Below are 18,784 nucleotides of genomic sequence, written 5' to 3' on the forward strand. Positions count from 1 at the left end.
TTTTCTGCCCACCACTATTCTGGGCTATTTCTATTTTGATGTTCTGAGCTTTCCACTCCAATACATAATATTCACTAACTTAAGCGTCCTTCAATGGTCTGTTCTTTTAAGTTCGATTTATGCACACACTTCAGTTAGAGTAATTTCAAATCAGTAATTATGAGTTTAGCTGTTATAATTACTATCTAGTAGGTACTCGTATAGCATACGTTTTGTAAATGTGAAGAGCAAGTAGAAAGTACCTCAGTTGTTACTCCTACTCGAGGATCGTTATATTACAGGCTAATTGAGCTCCACTATCAGAGAATAGGTATCGGTAGTCATATGAAAGTTTATTGATTATTGTGTAGGAGCCGCCTAACCAAAACATTAATAATCGCATTTGGATCACCTGGAACTTCAATAATATACTTTTTTTTTCTAATTTAGGACGCACTGGACCAAGCTGCAGATCGACCTTCTCTACAGCGGTGAAGCTTAAATATTTGTTCAGTAGTAATTCCCTTAATTTTAGAAAACTAGAGGGTACTTGTTAGCTGAAAATGGGAACATTTGGTAACGCAGAAGAGTTATAAATACAATTACAGTACTTTCGTTTCGACGTTTCTCAATTGTGGTACGTAATGATTTTTGGTGTGTGTACTGCCACCTGTCGGATCTCTAGGTCAGCTGTACCACTACAGTACTTCAAGCAATCGAGCGTAGCGGCAAGTACAAGACATAAGAAAATGGTAAGTGTGATAAAGCAGTGCTACACGACAAAACAAGAAGAGAATTAAAATATTATGTTATGTTTCAGAAAGAAATAATCGATTCAAAAATGAGGTTGGAGAAAAGAGCAATTGTCATTTAGACGCTGTTGATGTGAAATTTGACATAATATACATAAATATGTTACATTCGCTGGTAGTGGTAACGATATTATCTGCCAGTATATAAAACCATTAGGGCCAACATAAGATTTTTCGAGCTACTCATATTCTGAATTTGAAACTGTAATTGCAGACATCCTTGAAACTGGAGAAAGTTGCTGTAGTTAAACAGTAGTTTTCCTCCAGATAACTTGGTTTCGCAACGCGGTAAAAACAGTTACACGTTGACAGAAGCGGCGCACATCGTTCATCGTATTGTAGTGTGTTCCTCACATTTCTGGCAGAATGGTATGATCTGATCGTCGCTCGCAGAGTGATTATGCTTCTTTTATGTTATTGCGTACCTAATGAGTTGTGATATGCCTAAGTCGCTGCTGATACAAAATAGTGTGTGTTACTATCGAAAAATTATTCCTTCAGCAGTGTGGAGCTGGCGTGTGTGATGTTATATTTGACTTGGTGAAATGAAACTTGTTTGTTGAAATCGTTGAGTAGTTGAATTGTAAATGGCATAAAGTAATTAATTCACCATTGTGATTGCTATTGAACAGTTGAAACTTGTTGTAGAATTAATTCTAGTTTTGCATAGAAAATCGCACTGGCATCTACAGCAACAGTTAGGAAAAAAAAGTCGTGTCTACACATAGAGTTCAATGCACTTACTGCTATCAACAATATAAATTGCCCTATTTACTAATTACAGGGTGCATTTGCATTCATTCATCCCCTGAGTGCAATTAATCCAGGCATGTAGAAGAACCTCCAGAGCTTGGGTTCTGATCCTGCATAACTGTTGCTATTAGAATTTAATGTGTTCAGGTGCCTATTCACTAGCTTGTTCAAAAGTCTGTTTATAAGTCGTACTAGTGCTAAAGGGGGGGGGGGGGGGAGAGAGAGAGAGAGAGTTGTAGAAAAGATTTCACTTTGATATGTGCTGTGGTTTAGCCTATGGTGTAGTGTATGCAGCAGTATTAACTTATGTAGGCCTATAGACTTGAAATTACTTTTCTTGGCGACACAGTGAAATGTCTTAAACTGTTTATATGTGAGATTTAAAACTCTTTTTTGCCATTTTAATTTAGGTACACTATACTTTTTGTAATTACATCAGAAAAAAATTCTGTAGTAATCAGGTATCCCAGAATGGCTGGATGTAGGTACTGACCTATGTATTCTATGATCTCCAGAGACACTTCTGCCAGCTTGCTGTTACTGGAACCAAGTCAAATTTGTCGTGCTTCTAAGTGGCATTAATGTGGAGTCTCTCTCTCTCTCTCTCTCTCTCTCTCTCTCTCTCTCTCTCTCTCTCTCTCTCTCTCTCTCTCTGAGTTGTTATTTAGTACATAAGTAAAAGTTGTTTTATATTTTGCTGTGATCTTAGTTTTTGTATTATTATTATTATTATTATTCCCAGTCTGGCAAGCTGACTGAGGAGGAGCGAACACAAGTTCTCCAACCACTGTTGGAGAAAGGCTGGAAAGTTACAGAGAATCGAGATGCCATTGCTAAGGATTTTATATTTAACAATTTCAATGAGGTATGTGTGCGGTTTAATTGTAGTAAACTGAAGATCAACAGGAATATTCAATACTAGTCTTCGGCTTTGACCAGTAATGTAATATTAATGGCTGCTATGATGTCAGCTTTTGCTGAATATCTTCACAGATTTGTTGTTAGTTGGCAAAACCAGTGAATTTTAAAGCAAAAAATATTATTTTAGTGACAGGCTTCTGTGTAGATTAGACTGTTTGAAAAACTTGCCACTGTTAATCATGTTATTGTCACAACATTTGTTGCGTGTTTGTTAGGTCACAGATTAAAGCTGTATCGAATATTCCTCCGAATCAGATTTATGCATTTATTTAGTGTTTTAACATATGTTAAATCTCCAATGTTGGAATAGTCCTTATTTCTTTTTATTGTAAAAAACAATACTATCAGATAAATTTTTTGTGTGGTATATGATATCTAATCCATGAACTTGAGTATTTCTTGTTGACATTACAATTGTAGACATCAAGGTTCATTGGGCTATTAAGACCTTTGACTGAAATACAAAATTGGTGAGGCTTTCATGGAGCCGTGTTGAAGTATTGCGTCTCGGCTTCTGTCTCAGGGTCTTCAGTGACAATTTTCCTGACATTTCACCAGCAAGCATGGTTGGGATTGTCAGTTCACCTTCCATTGCTATGGCGAACTGGAGTCAAGCCAGTGATCAGATAATGTGTGTACCTGTTGTGCCAAAGTCTGGGGCTTTTCCCTGGTCATAACTACTATGATTCTCCCTTGCTACCTGCACTGCTGCAGCATGGAAATCAATGATCTATTTACCATGAGGTTTTCTTATTTCTCATTGAGACTATTGTTAGGGTTGTGAATTTCTGTGGCTTCCCCGAACCATCAAGCATGGTAGCTCTTACTCCACAGTGAGAACTTGTGTGTCAATGAATTTTGTTATGTGGTCAGTCTCACACAGTGCATGCTCTACCTAAGCTGATTTCTTCACCTGTCCCAATCTGGAATGCCTCTTATGTTTGTTGACCCCAGGATTGACAGTTTGTCCGATCATACCAACATAGACTTTACCACATGTACACGGTCATGATATATTCTTGACATTGCAGTTGTGAGTGAATCCCTTTTGTCTTTTGCTGATCTTGATCTGAGATACTCTTGGCTCTTTTTTGATTGTTTTTAAATACCATTCCTCCATATATGGCCAGAGCTGTCCATCATCCTGGGCATGTGTGGCAGAAAGGCTGTACCCACCATTTTTTCTTCAGGCAAGTCACATCAGTGTGTTAGGTTTTTCGTAATACTTCTTACGTAATTGTTGGGGTACACATTGTAGGTGTTTCATTCATGAATGAGATTTTCACTCTGCAGTGGAGTGTGCCCTGATATGAAACTTCCTGGCAAATTAAAACTGTGTGCCGGACAGAGATTTGAACTCGGGACCTTTGCCTACCGCGGGCAAGTGCTCTGCCATCTGAGCTATCCAAGCACGACTCACGACCCGTCCTCACAGCTTCAATTCTACCAGTACCTCAGCTCCGACCTTCCAAACTTCACAGAAGCTCTTCTGCATACCTTGCAGAACTAGCACTCCTGCAAGAAAGATATTGTGGAGACATGGCTTAGCCACAGCCCGGGGGATGTTTCCATAATGAGATTTTCACTCTGCAGCAGAGTGTGCACTGATATGAAACTTCCCGGCACACAGTTTGAATTTGCCAGGAAGTTAAGTTTCATCTCACGTCAGAAGTGCTGAAATTGGTGCAGGTATCAAGTGTGTCTGGTTTCAGTATACACTGTGGCTCACATTCTCACCATTTCTCGCAACCAGCAGGGGATAGAAAGAATAGCTGTTGGTCTTCTTCTATCACCACAGCGAATTTTATGTTGGCACTAAGCTGTTTCTCATGATTCTACATGCCAAAGGTGGTGTTGTACCTGCACTACTCCTTAGATTAACCAGGTGCCAAGTCCAGTTTTTCAAAATGCTCTGTGTAGAAATTGGTAACCACTGGACTAAGTGGACTACTCATAGTGGCACCTTCCAGCTGTTCATATAAATTGGCATTACACATAAAGTAAATTGTGATAAGACATGCTTGAAAGACCTCTGTGATGTCCTGTGAGACAATGGAACTGATTTGCTCCAGAGTCATTGAATGGGACTTTAGTAAACAAAGAAACTATAAAAAGTGACTTGAGACAGCTATTAGGAATCTGAAGAATTACACGTTTGCCATCAGAAATTTATTATTTGTTCTCTACCACTTTTTCATAGTGAACATTTTCACAATAAGAAAAAAAAGCTGTTCATTAGGTGGATATGCAGTTCAACTTTCCGTTGGATAAACTGAAAACTATCGATCATAAAATTTTATGGAACGACATATAACGGGCCATGATTTCAATACCAGCACAAAATTGACTTCACTTACATTGCATAGCAACTTTGTGTTGGTATCAAAATTGTGAGCATTGATTACAATGGTATTTCTTGAAAGAACTATTTACCTACATCCATATTCCTTTCTTATAGTACATCATTACATATGCAGCTTTACACTGAACACTACTGTCTGCCATTCAGCTAACAGATCTGCTAAATCTCTGAATCTAGATATTCAGATAATTTGTGGAAATTGTGGGGTCAGTGACGTGTGTTTGAATTGCTTGGGGTTCCCAATTTCTTCCTTATGTCAGAGTTTGTTGAATACTTTCTTACTGAAGTATATAGCTTTGCTCTAGATCTAAGACAAGGAGGCAAAGCTATTTTTGTGTCAAGTGTTGTCACTGTGAATCAGTTAGAATGAGTAAAGTTACTGGGAAATGGGTGTAAGAATTCCAGGATCCATAAAAAGACGTCCTTCCAGGGGGCCGCCACTCTTTGGCAGGTGGGTGCTTGGACAATCACCTAAGGCGGGTGCACCCCCTTGTGGAGGGGGGGCCCCAGCTGGAAGGAGTACGCCATCGGAGATGCTGGCAATCATGGGGGATTTCCTCGTGATGAGTCAATTATCTTCCCATTCAATACCTACAAAACGTAAACTCAATGAAGCTAATGATTCAAAGACCCTTCCCACTGCACCACGGTTCCTTGTAGTTTCACGTACTGAAGACGGTCAGTCCTTCGCCACGGTAAATCTTTTTATTATTCAGAAGGGTGTAGATGCAATTGCTGGCCCTGTGAAATCCTGCACTTGTTTACGGAATGGCCCTTTGATTTGAAAGACCACTTCTGATTCTCAAGCACAACAACTGCTTGCTGCCTTGCTTCTCCACAGTTACCCTGTTCGTGTTGAGGCCTATAGAACTTTGAATTCTTCCTGTGGTGTAATTTACACCAGGCTGCTAGACAGTCTAACCAAGGCTGAAATATGATCTTACATCTTTGATCAGGGTGTCATTGCTGTCCATCGTGTAACGAAAAAGGTAGATTCCTTCTTAGTGCCCACCCACACTCTCCCTTTCTCACCAGAGAGTTGCTTCTGTCCGAACTCAAAGCAGGTTATGAAATTATCACCGTCCAGCCATACAGTCCGAACCTGATGCGCTGCTACCAGTGTCATTGTTTCAACCACACTAGAACATCTTGTCGACACACAGCCAAATGTGTCACCTGTGGTAGGGGTGCGCACGAGGGCGATTGTCTGCCTCCTCCTCCCTGCTGTATTAACTGCAATGGTGGCCATGCCACTGCCTCTAAGGAATGTCCAGCGTTTCTTGATGAGCGGGCTGTTAAAGAGATCTGGATAAAGGAAAAGGTGACTTATCCAGTCGCTCGCAAGTTACTTGCGAATCGCAGACATAGTGTTCTCCCGTCTGGTACCTATAGTTCTGTTCTTGTTACCCCTCGCTCCATGGAGGACATGGCCATGCAGAAATGCGACCTCCAATTCAGCTCTGAGGTTGTGAAGTCGCTTAGTGTCAAGGTAGCATCGCCATCCCCACTGTCCAGCTGTGCAACAAGCCATCAAACTCTCGCCTCAAGGGCCGAAACCACCAGCTACACAACCTGTAGGCCAGAAAGGACAGAAGGAGTACTCCCGTGAAGACTTACTCCGTCCCTCTAGCCAAACAACACCCGAGTCTTCATCTGGCCAGAAAGGCTCGAAGAAGTCCACCAAAGGCAAATGGTCTTCTCCTTTGCCACCTCGAAGATCCTCTTCAATGTTGTCGGCACGTGATACTTTAGCTCGGCCAGCCTCCGTGTTGCCGGAGTGCACCAACAACCGTTTTTCGGCATTGGACTCCACAGACTGACTGCACAAGCATGCTGATGCTTTCGTGGATCCCATGGAGCAGGGTCCTCTTGCTTCTGTGCCCTGTAGTAGCGCCTCTTCCCCAAGTGTCACTCGGCAGCCCCTGAGGTGACACCCCTACGTCTCTTCCTCATCGTGACTCTCCTTCAATGCAACATTCCCGGACTGCAGTCCCACAAAGAGAATTTAGGGCTGCTTTTAGCTTCACAGCATCTCCTGGCACTCTGCCTTCAGGAAACGAAATTGCGCCCTCATGACCAATTTGAGCTTTCACATTTGTATGGAAGTGAAACATGGACGATAAATAGTTTAGACAAGAAGAGAATACAAGCTTTCGAAATGTGGTGCTACAGAAGAATGCTGAAGATTAGATGGGTAGATCACATAACTAATGAGGTGGTTTTGAATAGAATTGGGGAGAAGAGAAATTTGTGGCACGACTTGACCAGAAGAAGGGATCGGTTGGTAGGACACATCCTGAGGCATCAAGGAATCACCAATTTAGTATTGGAGGGCAGCATGGATGGTAAAAATCGTAGAGGGAGACCAAGAGATGAATACACTAAAGAGATTCAGAAGGATGTAGGTTGCAGTAGGTATTGGGAGATGAAACAGCTTGCACAGGATAGAGTAGCATGGAGAGCTGCATCAAACCAGTCTCTGGACTGAAGACAACAACAACATTTCTTACCAATACATTTTGACCTTCCCCCTGAGGTTGGCATTCCCTCTCATGGTGGCATCTTGCTGCTCATACAGGATGACATTCATAGTTAACCCATCTCCCTGACTACCAATCTTCAAGCTGTTGCAGTTCACCTTTTCCTTCCCCACCTGTCTTTTTCCCTCTGTACCATATATGTAACCTCCATCATTTGCTGTCACCAAGGCAGACGTCCTTCAACTTATTGCCAGGTACCTCCCTCATTTTTGCTACTCTGTGACTTTAATGCACATCATCCTCTTTGGGGTTCTTCCAGGACCTATCAGAAATGTGCCCTTTTGGCTGACCTCCTTAACCAACTTAACATCTTCTGCCTTAACACTGGAGCACCCACTTTCCTTTCTGACTCCTTGCACACCTATTCCCATTTGGACCTATCCTTCTGCATTGCCCAGCTTGCCCATCGTCTTCAGTGGCCCAAACTTCCTGACACCTACTCAAGCGACCATTTCCCATGTGCTATCCATCTGCTGACTCCTACCCCATCCACGTGCATGTCTAAATGGCAGATTACTATGGCTAACTAGCAGCTTTACTCCTCTCTGGCTACCTTTGAAGAACAATATTTTGCCAGTTGGGATGACCAGGTGGAATATCTCACAAACATTATCCTTACTGCTGCAGAACATTCCATCCCCCGCACTTTCTCTCTACCACATCATGTCCCAGTCCCTTGGTGGACTGAGGCATGCCATGACGCAATTCGCACACGTAGATGTGCTCTCAGCTTTTTTAAACACCACCCTGCATTGGCAAACTGCATTCATTATAAACAGATGCGTGCAAAGTGTTGTTGCATTCTTCAGGATAGCAAAAGAGCTAGCTGGATTTCATTCACTAGTTCTTTTAACAGTTCCACACCTTCCTCTGTCGTGTAGGCCAACCTCCGACCGCTCTCTGGAACCAAGATCCATTCCCCAATTTCCAGCCAGACAGTCGCTGGTGATGTCTTCGTGGACCCTGTTGCTATCTCCAACACCTTGAGCTGCCATTTTGCAGAAGTTCCGAGCTCTTCCCATTATAACCCTGCCTTCCTCCATCGGAAACGAACGAAGGTGGCTCGGATGATACCCTTCTCTTCTCCGAATCGTGAATGCTACAATGCCACCTTTACTATGAGGGATCTAGATCATGCTCTCAGTTCATCCCTATCCTCCGCCTCAGGGCTAGATGCCATCCACATTCAGATGTTGCAGCACCTTTCTCTTGCGGGCAAGCACTTTCTGCTTAACACAAACAACTGCATCTGGGCAGAGGGCACATTTCCTGGATGTTGGCGTGAAGCCACCATCATACCCATACCTAAGCACAGTAAGGACAAAAACCTTCCTTGTAGGTACCGACCCATCTCTTTTGCCAGCTGAATTTGCAAGGTGATGGAACGTATGATTCATGCCCGGGCAGTGTGGTGGCTCGAGTCTTGCCATTTACTAAATATTGCACAGTGTGGATTTCGAGCACGGTGTTCTGCAGTTGGACATCTCGTTAATTTGTCCACCCATGTCATGAACGTGGCCATGTTTTTCTATTTGGAGAGCTCCTACAACACCTGCTGGAGAACTGGTATCCTCCGTACACTCTACACTTGGGGCTTTTGTGGGCGCCTACCCTGTTATCTTCGGGCAGTTTTACAAAACCGAATTATCAAGGTGTGTATGTGGGTTCTACCTTGTCGGACACCTTTACCCAGGAAAATGGTGTGCCTCTGGGTTCCGTCCTGAGTTCGTCCTCTTTGCTATTGCCATTAACCTTATAATGGCCTGTCTCCCTCCAGGCATCTCCGGCTCTTTTTGGTTGATGATTTTGCCATCTGTTGCATTTCTCCATGGATCTGTCTCACTGAGCGGCATCTTCAGTGCTGTCTTGATCATCTTTACTCCTGAAGCATCGACAATGGCTTTCGCTTTTCCACTGACAAAACCATCTGTATGAATTTCTAGTGGCAAATGGTTTCTCCCACCATCTCTACATCTTGGGCCTGTTGCCCTTCCGTTCATTGAAACTATGAATTTTCTGGGGCTCATGCTTGATAGGAAATACTCTTGGTCCTCCTATGTGTGTTACCTGGCACCTCACTGTACGTGGCCCCTCAATCTTCTGTGTGTCTTCAATGGTACTTCCTGGGTTGCCGATCAAACCACCCTCCTCCGTTTGTACCGGCCCCTTATCCATTCGAAACTCGACTATAGGTGCTTTGTTTATGCATCTGCATGCCCATCACTTGTACGCAGTCTCAAATCTATCCACTGTCATGCCATCTGTTTGGCCATGGGTGCCTTTTACACTTGGGGCTGCTGAACTACCACTTTCCTACTGCCATGATTTTCTCCTCAGCAGGTATGCATGATGTTTGTCTGCCATGTGCGGCAGTGGATGTGAACCCTTCACCAACTTGGCTTCGTGAAGTGACCCACGTTAACCTTGGCCTTCATTTGCTTCCTAAGAACACTACTCCAGCCTCGGTATATCTCCTCCAGTTTCACGACCTTCGCATGGAACTTCATGATAGTAACTTTGTATACACTGATGGCTCTCGGACTGACTGTGGGGTCGGGTGTGCCTTTGTCATTAGCACCTGTGTTTCTTGATAACAGCTTCCAGCACACTCCTCATTATTTACAGCTGAGCTCTTCACCTTGTATCAGGCCACAGAGTACATATGGCAACACAGCCTTTCCAATTGTGTCCTGTGCTCAGACTCACTCGGTGCCCTCCAAAGCCTGTGTATACTGTAACTACTCATCCCTTAGTGCAGCGAGTCAAGGACAACTGACACTTGCTCACTCTTGGTGGGTCCCTGGTCATGTTGGTCTGTCAGGAAACAAGGCTACTGATGCTGCTGCCAAGGGTGCAGTCCTCATACCTCAGTCCACAAGTACCTATATTCCCTCCGATGATCTCTGCGTCGCCGTCTGTCAGGAGGTGGCGTCCCTTTGGCATTGCCAATGGTCCTCCCTTCACGGGAATAAGCTTCGGCCTATTAAGCCCCTCCCAGCTTTTTGGACAACCTCCTCTCAGCCCTCCCACCGGGAGGAGATTATTTTAACTTGGCTGATTGGGCACTGCCTTTTTAGCCATCATCATTTGCTAAGTGTCACTAACCCACCACTTTGTACACATTGCGCCCAAATTTTAACTGTCTACCACTTCCTGCGGGAATGCCCTTTGTTTAACCATTTATGTTCCAGCTTGGGTCTGCCGTCTGATTTATCAGCCATTTTAGAGAATTACACGCGGGCTGTCGACCGCAGTTTACTTTTTATCCGCCGAAGCAATATGGCGAAGGCCACTTAATTTTTAGTTTTGGACCTCAATTCCTGTCTAGTGTTTTTTAGCCTTTTTTCCACATACCTGTTTTTAGCTGTCTCCTATTCTGTCCATTGGGGCTGACATATAGTTGTTTAACTCCTCTCTGTGTTCGTGTTCCATAGTTTTGACTTGGGTGCGTATGGCCTCAGTTGTTTTTTACACCCTAAAGCAAAATAAAAACAAAATAAAAAGACATGTGCAAGACATACACATTCTTGAATCATATTCCATAGATCCCATCAAGAAGAAGAAGAAGAAGAAGAAAAAGAAGAAACATGAAGGAATGAGTAACTGGCCAAATTATACATTAACAGGAACAAATGAAAAATACAAATTTACTCTGTAGACTGTACTAACAGTCAACTATCACTATATTGCTTAGTGCTATTTTTACTTATGCCAGCTAAATTTAGCCTAGTAAATAAAAAGTTCCATAAATTTCTTTTATTTTCTATTGGTAGAATAATAATCACTTCTTACATTTGATTGTCTTTCAAAGAAAATAATTGCACGCTACCATAAAAAATAGTTAGAAGTAAAATACATTAGTATTTGCCATGCAACTTTAAAGTGACCATCACTACTTTCAGTGCAGCAAAGAGCAATTTTCAGTCATCAATCTCAAATAAAGAGATAAGTTGCAAATTTGTAGCTAATGTGGTGTGTGTTTAATTTTCCTATCAATTGATAGTGTTTCCCAGTTCCTTGCTTTTTGTTAGGTGGGCACTATTTAATACCTTTGCACTAGAGGAGGGCCAATGTACATTCATTCTGAACCACAGACTAGTTTTTGTGTTTTGCATTGCGATTGCACAAATTGAAACCCAGTTGAAACTGATTTCTATCACCAGCAAGTTACTGTAAGAAATCAATCATCTTTAAAAAAAAAGAAGTCTGCTAAATGTATGTTTATTTACTTCACATAATATTCTTATAGCTTTCTTTATTTACTTTATGTACACCATCTCAGACTACTGTTTTTCACAACTTTCAATAATTTCTCTTGAATTTAGCAGTATACTGTGGGAGGAGATTGTAAAATAGATTAAAAAGTAATAAATGACCTAGTTGACATTAGACTCAGAATTATCCTCTAGGTCATGCTGGGTGAGTTGTGCTGGCATGTCAGTTGCCAAGTTCCATAAGGCACCTCAGGCCACACATTTCAATAAATTTTTGAACAAGCCCATTATGATAGCAAAAATTTTGAAATGAACCTGATTTGTTTGGTATATCATCTTCGAGTGGGGATTGTTCCACTATGGAAATGGTTTTTGCTACAGAAAATGATTATGGCATTTTTTGAGGAATTAATAGTTTGTGCCTGAAAGTATATTGCACTCAAGTGTTATTCCGTGTGGCTATAATGAACTAATTTAAACCAGCCCAAGTTTGAGTACAAAATCAGTGCTCACACATGAATGATATTTGTGAAATTTAGGGTTTTAAAATGATCTTAACATAGGATTTTGAGACTATGCCCATGTTGATATGTACAATTTGTGAGTTCGTTCTTTTGTCTTTGACAGCATTACAGCCAGCCGTGTTTTGGACTTGCATACTTTATTTGCCATAAGTAATAATCCTGTCATATTAAGGCACTCAGTATTTCTTGAAATATCATTTACTGTGCCATTCATTGGGGGGAAAGATCACTTCATCATTAGAATATCAAGAGCTTTATGTGATGGAAAAAGTGTAAGATATATCACTGAACTATTTTTTTAATGTGTTCAGTGAAGTGATAGGGACACTATATTTGAATTTGATAGGAATAGCATTCAAATGCACTTCTGGCCACCCAGGTTTTGATTTTTTTGTGTGTCTGTATCACCTAAAGAAAAGTCACCTTGTCAGTGGGATGTTAAATCTAATGTGCATTTCCGTTCTTATCATTACTTCTCAATTATCAATCCCGTATAGATTTGCTGAATTCAGATGTATTTACTTGTATCTTTTTCCAGATTATTTTGTACATTGCTAGTGCCTGAAAAAGAAATTTTTCATTCTAGAAACAAAAGATATGTTGTCTCTTTTCGAATGTTCACAAATCAGTTGAATTTTTCTGTGAATACTCCTCCTCCTCCTCCTCCTCCTCCTCCTCCTCCTCCTTTTGTCAACCATTTTTCCTACTGTCACATAGTTGTGGAGAAAATATAAAACATTGATTTTATCACAAAATTAATACTGAGTAAAATATGGTTTTTTGTAGATAGATGTAACAACATTGTTTCATATCTCCCGTGTCATCTTCTTAGTCCATACACCTTTCCACATGATATGGTTGTCCTGTTTCTTGTTATATAATCTTTCATAATCTGTCATACAGGCATTTGGTTTCATGACTCGTGTTGCACTCTTGGCAGAGAAGATGGATCATCATCCTGAATGGTTTAATGTCTACAATAAAGTACAAGTTACACTGGCATCTCACGATGTTAATGGTGTCAGCCATCGTGATATAAAAATGGCAGACTTCATGGAGAAAGTAGTTGGTACAGTGAAGTCGTAGGCAATGTCTTACTGAAGCTGCATCTATAGAATGTGAAATCTTCATGCTTTTTAATAAACAACTATAAATAAATGTTCTTTTCTGCTTATGTCTTTCTTTGCTATTAATGTGGACAGTTCCAAATAGATCAAAAAATTATTTAACCAACAAAGGTGGTTAAGATAGGCCTTTATTATTTACCAGCTCTTTAATTTAAATTACTGTATTACATGAGACATGCCATATGAAGTGAGCAAACTCTTCCACTTCAGTGTGTATTGCCAAAGAATGAGCGTAGTTTTTAGTTTTATGTTGTGTTACTGTGTTGTTCAGTACAAAAAAGAGAAAAAGTGAAGTAAAACCTCGTTAAACATTTACTTTGTGCTTTATATGTGGTTATAAATGTTGCATTTGTAAGTAAAAAGAATAAAAAATAAATACACTCTTGTTGGTTGCTAAGTGCCAGTTTTTTGGTACCGAAAATGAGAATCACATTAACAAACAGTTTACTTTTCCGCTGTGTCGTTTAAGGTTCAGCTGATACATCATATCCTTATGGTAACCCTTGACCAGTCTTTGGTATGTGAGGTTCAAGGAGACACACATCATGTGATTTGTGTTAAACAATTCGATAAACAGTTATACAAATATGAATCCAATTCCCTGCCTTGGATATACCAGATCTGTCTACATTAACCTGATCTACATTTTGTAGATGTAAAACACTTAATTATATTGTAGAAAAGGTTTAACATTAGTAATATTAAAAAATCATTATTTTCACATGATTACTATTGGTAGTAAATTTCTATAACAGAAGTATAACTACTTTTTTACATTTTACTTTGATGTCTACGTGGACCCTAAGATAAAATATGTTGAATTTTAAAACTTCTATTATCAGAATGTTCTTGAAAACCTGAAAATATTTTTGTGGTGACTCCTTTTTTGTTGTAACGGATTGTTTTGCTGGCTGTTCTAATTATGACACAACAGGTTGCAAGATGCTTGATGTCTTTTTACTGAAACAGGCAGCTGCTTGGCTCATTGTCGAGATACAAAATATAGTATTGGTAAATAGAATCAGCCATTGTAAATATATTTATTTGTTTGTTTATTCAGGGATCCTGTCACAATGATATAAGATTTGTCATCATGATACAGTGAAAACAAATAGTTGAAACGTTATGTACATACAGAACAGAAAAGTATGTTTTTATTAGAATCAGATAGTTGGTTAGCCATAGCCTTGATGAAGGAACATCCTGGCAGTTGCCTGAAGTGATTTATGAAAAGCACAGAAAATTTAAATGAGGGTGGCCAGACAAAGCAAACTCCATCCTCCCAAATATGGGATGAGTGTCTTGCCAGTTTCACTGCCTCACCTATATCGTCCATCTTGCCCATTGTTCTTTGATTTGCACACAGTTTTCTCCAGATAACTTTTAATATAAAACAGTTTTGCACTTCAATCCTGCACACACTAAAGATGCCTGCTGGCGACTCATGGACCATGAACATGTTGCTATGCCCCTTGTACTAACTCCAGTCTGTTCAGAAAACTGACTTCAGGCCCATATATGTCTAACTATGCTCCATGCATGTCTGTCCCCCCCCCCCCCCCCCCTTTCAAGCTACCTGAAAAACTGAGTCAGCAACTCTCCATGATGAATGAGACATCGAACTCAGTAGAATAAGACATTACTATTATGCGTAATAGCTCTTGATAAGATTTTCTTATAAAAACTTAAATCGTGGTCGTGTATTGTAATGTGGTAGGGTGTTGGTTTCCCATTTTTGTGAGACCTCTAAGTAAACTCTAATTGTTCGGTATACATTACTTATGAACGTTTTAGCTGCCCTTTTAAACAGATATCTTTTAGTAATCTTTTTGTCTCCATGTGTAGCTTCTCATAAAATTTTTTGGGGGAGAAGGGTGTGCAAATGTAAGTCCAAACTGGCTCTTCTTTCATGATTATGTGTAAAAGTATTAGTGAAGTACTTAGTAATGTTCTCCCCAGTATGCACAACATATTGGTAGATGTACTCACTTGCAGTAAGGATTGACAATCAATATTCATCCTTTACAGCTTTGTGTTTGTTGCACAGTCTGTAGATTTATCATCTATGCTTAATGCAATGTAGTTGTCTTCCCTGTTTATGCTGAAGTGTGTACCATTTGTTTTCTTTGTGTTCAATGTTAATTTATTACAATTGCCCAGCTGTAAATGCAATTTGCTTTCTCTAATAGGTGGTCTGGTACCTCATCAGTGACTGTGGCCTTGCTTCATCAGTAAAGAGAACTTTTTATCCAAGTGTTGCTGTGTTTCAGAGGTCATGGATACACATTAAGAACAGAATTGGACCCAATATACTAATTTGAGGAACATCTGTTGCTTATATGTTTATTGTCCGACAAGAGTTACTCAGAATTTATCTACAGACATGTAACCTATCATGCCTTTTGCACACTGCTTTCCAGATAAGACAAGACCCACTCTTTTGCTTTTCCTCTTACACCTAGTACTTCTAGCTTGTTTAGTAGTATTTTGTGGTCAAGTGTCAAAAGCCTTGGACAAGTCTGAGAATATGCCAATAACAATCAACCCCTTGTCGAAAGCTTAAAGTACCATTTCATATGTAGCACACTGAAAAATAACAAGCATTAAAAATTATAATGTTTGTGAGGAGGTTGTATAAATGCAGTCCACATAAAGAGTTGCGACCCAACTTTAAGTAGTCATTATTTTTTCCCCAAGATTAATTTCCTCCAAGTCAGTAACATTTTTGAACATAATGGGGAGAGACTATTTTGCTCTTGACTCAAATGAGAATTGTGTGTTAGCTTCCCTACAAAATTGATAATCACTTGTGCTTTTTAGGGATATCTGGTTTTGAACCTACTTTTTTTACCATCAGACCTCAAAAAAATATTTTTTGGAAAATCTTTGGAAGCATTGGATCTTGTTAGAGAATCATTCTCTTACTGTGTAAACTGTTGCCAAAAGAAACTCAATGAAAAGAAATCAAATCCTTATTTATGATGGAAATCATACGATGCTTTCGCACTTTTGGTGCCACAGCAAGATTTGGCTTGTGGATATAGATATCAGCAACAACTGATACTGAAAAACAAATTGGAAAAAAAAGTCAGTCCCAGGCAGAACTCATATACTCAATCATATATGAAGTTAATGTAGCTTTTTCCTTGCTTGTGTTGCATGGTGGCTGTGTAACACCTCTAATTTTAGAACCAATGGCTCTTACTATTTGTAACCAATTAAGGATGTGCTCAGTGCTACATTTTAAAGTGTCGTGGAAGCCATAAATGATATTTTCTTAATGAACAGATAACTCCTGTTGTCTGCTTATAGTTTATTATTTTTTGTAGTATAAGCTTTTTTTGGCATTATTGCAATTTTTTAGTACAACCTGAAATCATTATACAGGGTGTATACGACCCGGGTCAACTGGGAAAAACCTGGGAATTTTTTAGAATTCCGGGAATTTTTCATTGTTTTTGTTTTCAGTTAAATTTTTGTAATTTTGACCGGTAAGAACAGATACTCTAACAAAGGATATTACTGTATCCCCCTACTGCAGAATAATACTGCAGCAATAAAACACGAACGAGAGAAAAAACGAAAATAAAACTTAAATTGCAAAGAAAATGCGCAATATACTGCAACAAAACACAGTGCTCATACAAGCGTCTGCTAACAGCAAAATGTGTCAAAGGCTTTAGAAAGACTGTTCAATTCTTCGTAACAACAAATTGCCTCCGATGAGCGTGACGTCACAACTGTTTACATTAGGTTCGGTTTACCAGTTACGAGCGGGATCATGCGCATTGAGTAATACCTTCTCCCGCTTCTGGCTACAGAAATGTGGCTGTTGGCTGTGTAAGCAGTCGCAGCAAGCAGCTAGATGATACTGGGAAAAATTTTACTGGAGTGCCCAAGCTGCCAGATTCATGCATGCGCAGCAGGTCCAGATATAGGAGGGGCGGGGGCAAATTCGTATCCCTGAGGGAAAAAAATCTTGTTTCACAAAGCGACTAGCATCCAGCGCACGTTAGTCTATCGATTATTCATATGACTTTGAAATACATCCCTGTCGGTTTTCGAACATTATTGAACACATTCTAAGTTGATTTCTGAATTAATCGTAAGTTGATCTGTGAATGCGTGCATAGTTTACATGATGTCTCTGTCGGGGGAATCCTCGTCGCATGTAGAAACAAACTTTTCTACAGACAAAAGGGGCTATACGAGCTGAGCGGAGTTAATGCCGAACGGATGAATGCCAACCACTGTCTGATTGTGTGGTTGATTGGGTTTGCAAATGATGAGCGTTGTTATAATTACTAGCGAAATCCATAGATTCAGACTACAGGAGTCGAAATAAATGAATAACAGGTAAGAAAGATTATGTATTACCTTCTTGGTGTATCCAAGAAAATGAAATTTTGACAGAAAATTTTTGGCCAGATCGCTATACTAGTAAGGGCCAGTTGTACAGTCACCGGCTAGCAGTCGCTTTAAGTTATACGAGGTGTGGCTAGAAAAAAACCGGACTAGTACTGGTGAAACAATAAAACGAATGCAATAAGGCTGAAAGTCGCGTGGCCTGTCACGTGACTCTCGCTCCGCCTACTGCTCGAGTTTCATCTGCCTCCTGCACTCAGTCTGCCCGTGGCGTCTGTTTTAAGTAGTTGACGTTTTGTCTGTGCGTCAGAAAATGTTGGGTGTACAGAAAGAACAGCGTGTTAACATCAAATTTTGTTTCAAACTAGGAAAATCTGCAAGTGAAACGTTTGTAATGTTACAACAAGTGTACGGCGATGATTGTTTATCGCGAACACAAGTGTTTGAGTGGTTTAAACGATTTAAAGATGGCCGCGAAGACACCAGTGATGACACTCGCACTGGCAGACCATTGTCAGCAAAAACTGATGCAAACATTGAAAAAATCGGTAAACTTGTTCGACACTTTCCTTGTCAACTCCTGTTAACTCAGACACTGCTCTGATTGTTAAACGGCGATCTTGTCGAACAAGTTTACCGATTTTTTCAATGTTTGCATCAGTTTTTGCTGACAATGGTCTGCCAGTGCGAGTGTCATCACTGGTGTCTTCGCGGCCATCTTTAAATCGTTTAAACCACTCAAACACTTGTGTTCGCAATAAACAATCATCGCCGTACACTTGTTGTAACATTAAAAACGTTTCACTTGCAGATTTTCCTAGTTTGAAACAAAATTTGATGTTAACACGCTGTTCTTTCTGTACACTCAACATTTTCCGACGCACAGACAAAACGTGAACTACTTAAAACAGACGCCACGGGCAGACTGAGTGCAGGAGGTAGATGAAACTCGAGCAGTAGGCGGAGCGAGAGTCAGGTGACAGGCCACGTGACTTTCAGCCTTATTGCATTCGTTTTATTGTTTCACCAGTACTAGTCCAGTTTTTTTTCTAGCCACACCTCGTATTCTGAAAAAAGTGCGGAAATTGCGTTGTACGAACGTGTAACGACGCCTACCCGGAGAATAACCGCGGAGAACTAAACCGGTGATTCTGGCAGAGTTAGTGAAGTTAACCTGTGAATAAGCT

The 18,784-nt window shown here is 40.4% G+C and overlaps 1 protein-coding gene across 3 annotated transcripts; it reads left to right on the plus strand.

Moving 5' to 3' along the window:
- Nucleotides 1-107: 107 nt before the first annotated feature.
- On the plus strand, nucleotides 108-15,855 carry LOC126257857 (probable pterin-4-alpha-carbinolamine dehydratase). Of its 3 annotated transcripts, XM_049955596.1 has the most exons (4): nucleotides 108-310; nucleotides 430-731; nucleotides 2,287-2,409; nucleotides 15,422-15,855. In XM_049955596.1, the coding sequence occupies exons 2-4, from the start codon at nucleotides 624-626 to the stop codon at nucleotides 15,551-15,553; spliced, it is 363 nt and encodes a 120-aa protein (XP_049811553.1). In that variant the 5' UTR covers nucleotides 108-310; nucleotides 430-623; the 3' UTR covers nucleotides 15,554-15,855. The 3 variants fall into 3 exon arrangements, with proteins under 3 accessions (XP_049811553.1, XP_049811552.1, XP_049811554.1); XM_049955595.1 differs by lacking the exons at nucleotides 108-310; nucleotides 15,422-15,855 and adding an exon at nucleotides 13,009-13,279; XM_049955597.1 differs by lacking the exons at nucleotides 108-310; nucleotides 430-731; nucleotides 15,422-15,855 and adding exons at nucleotides 938-1,160; nucleotides 13,009-13,279.
- Nucleotides 15,856-18,784: the final 2,929 nt, after the last annotated feature.

The sequence above is a fragment of the Schistocerca nitens genome, chromosome 1 (assembly GCF_023898315.1).
Source record: "Schistocerca nitens isolate TAMUIC-IGC-003100 chromosome 1, iqSchNite1.1, whole genome shotgun sequence".
NCBI lineage: Eukaryota > Metazoa > Arthropoda > Insecta > Orthoptera > Acrididae > Schistocerca > Schistocerca nitens.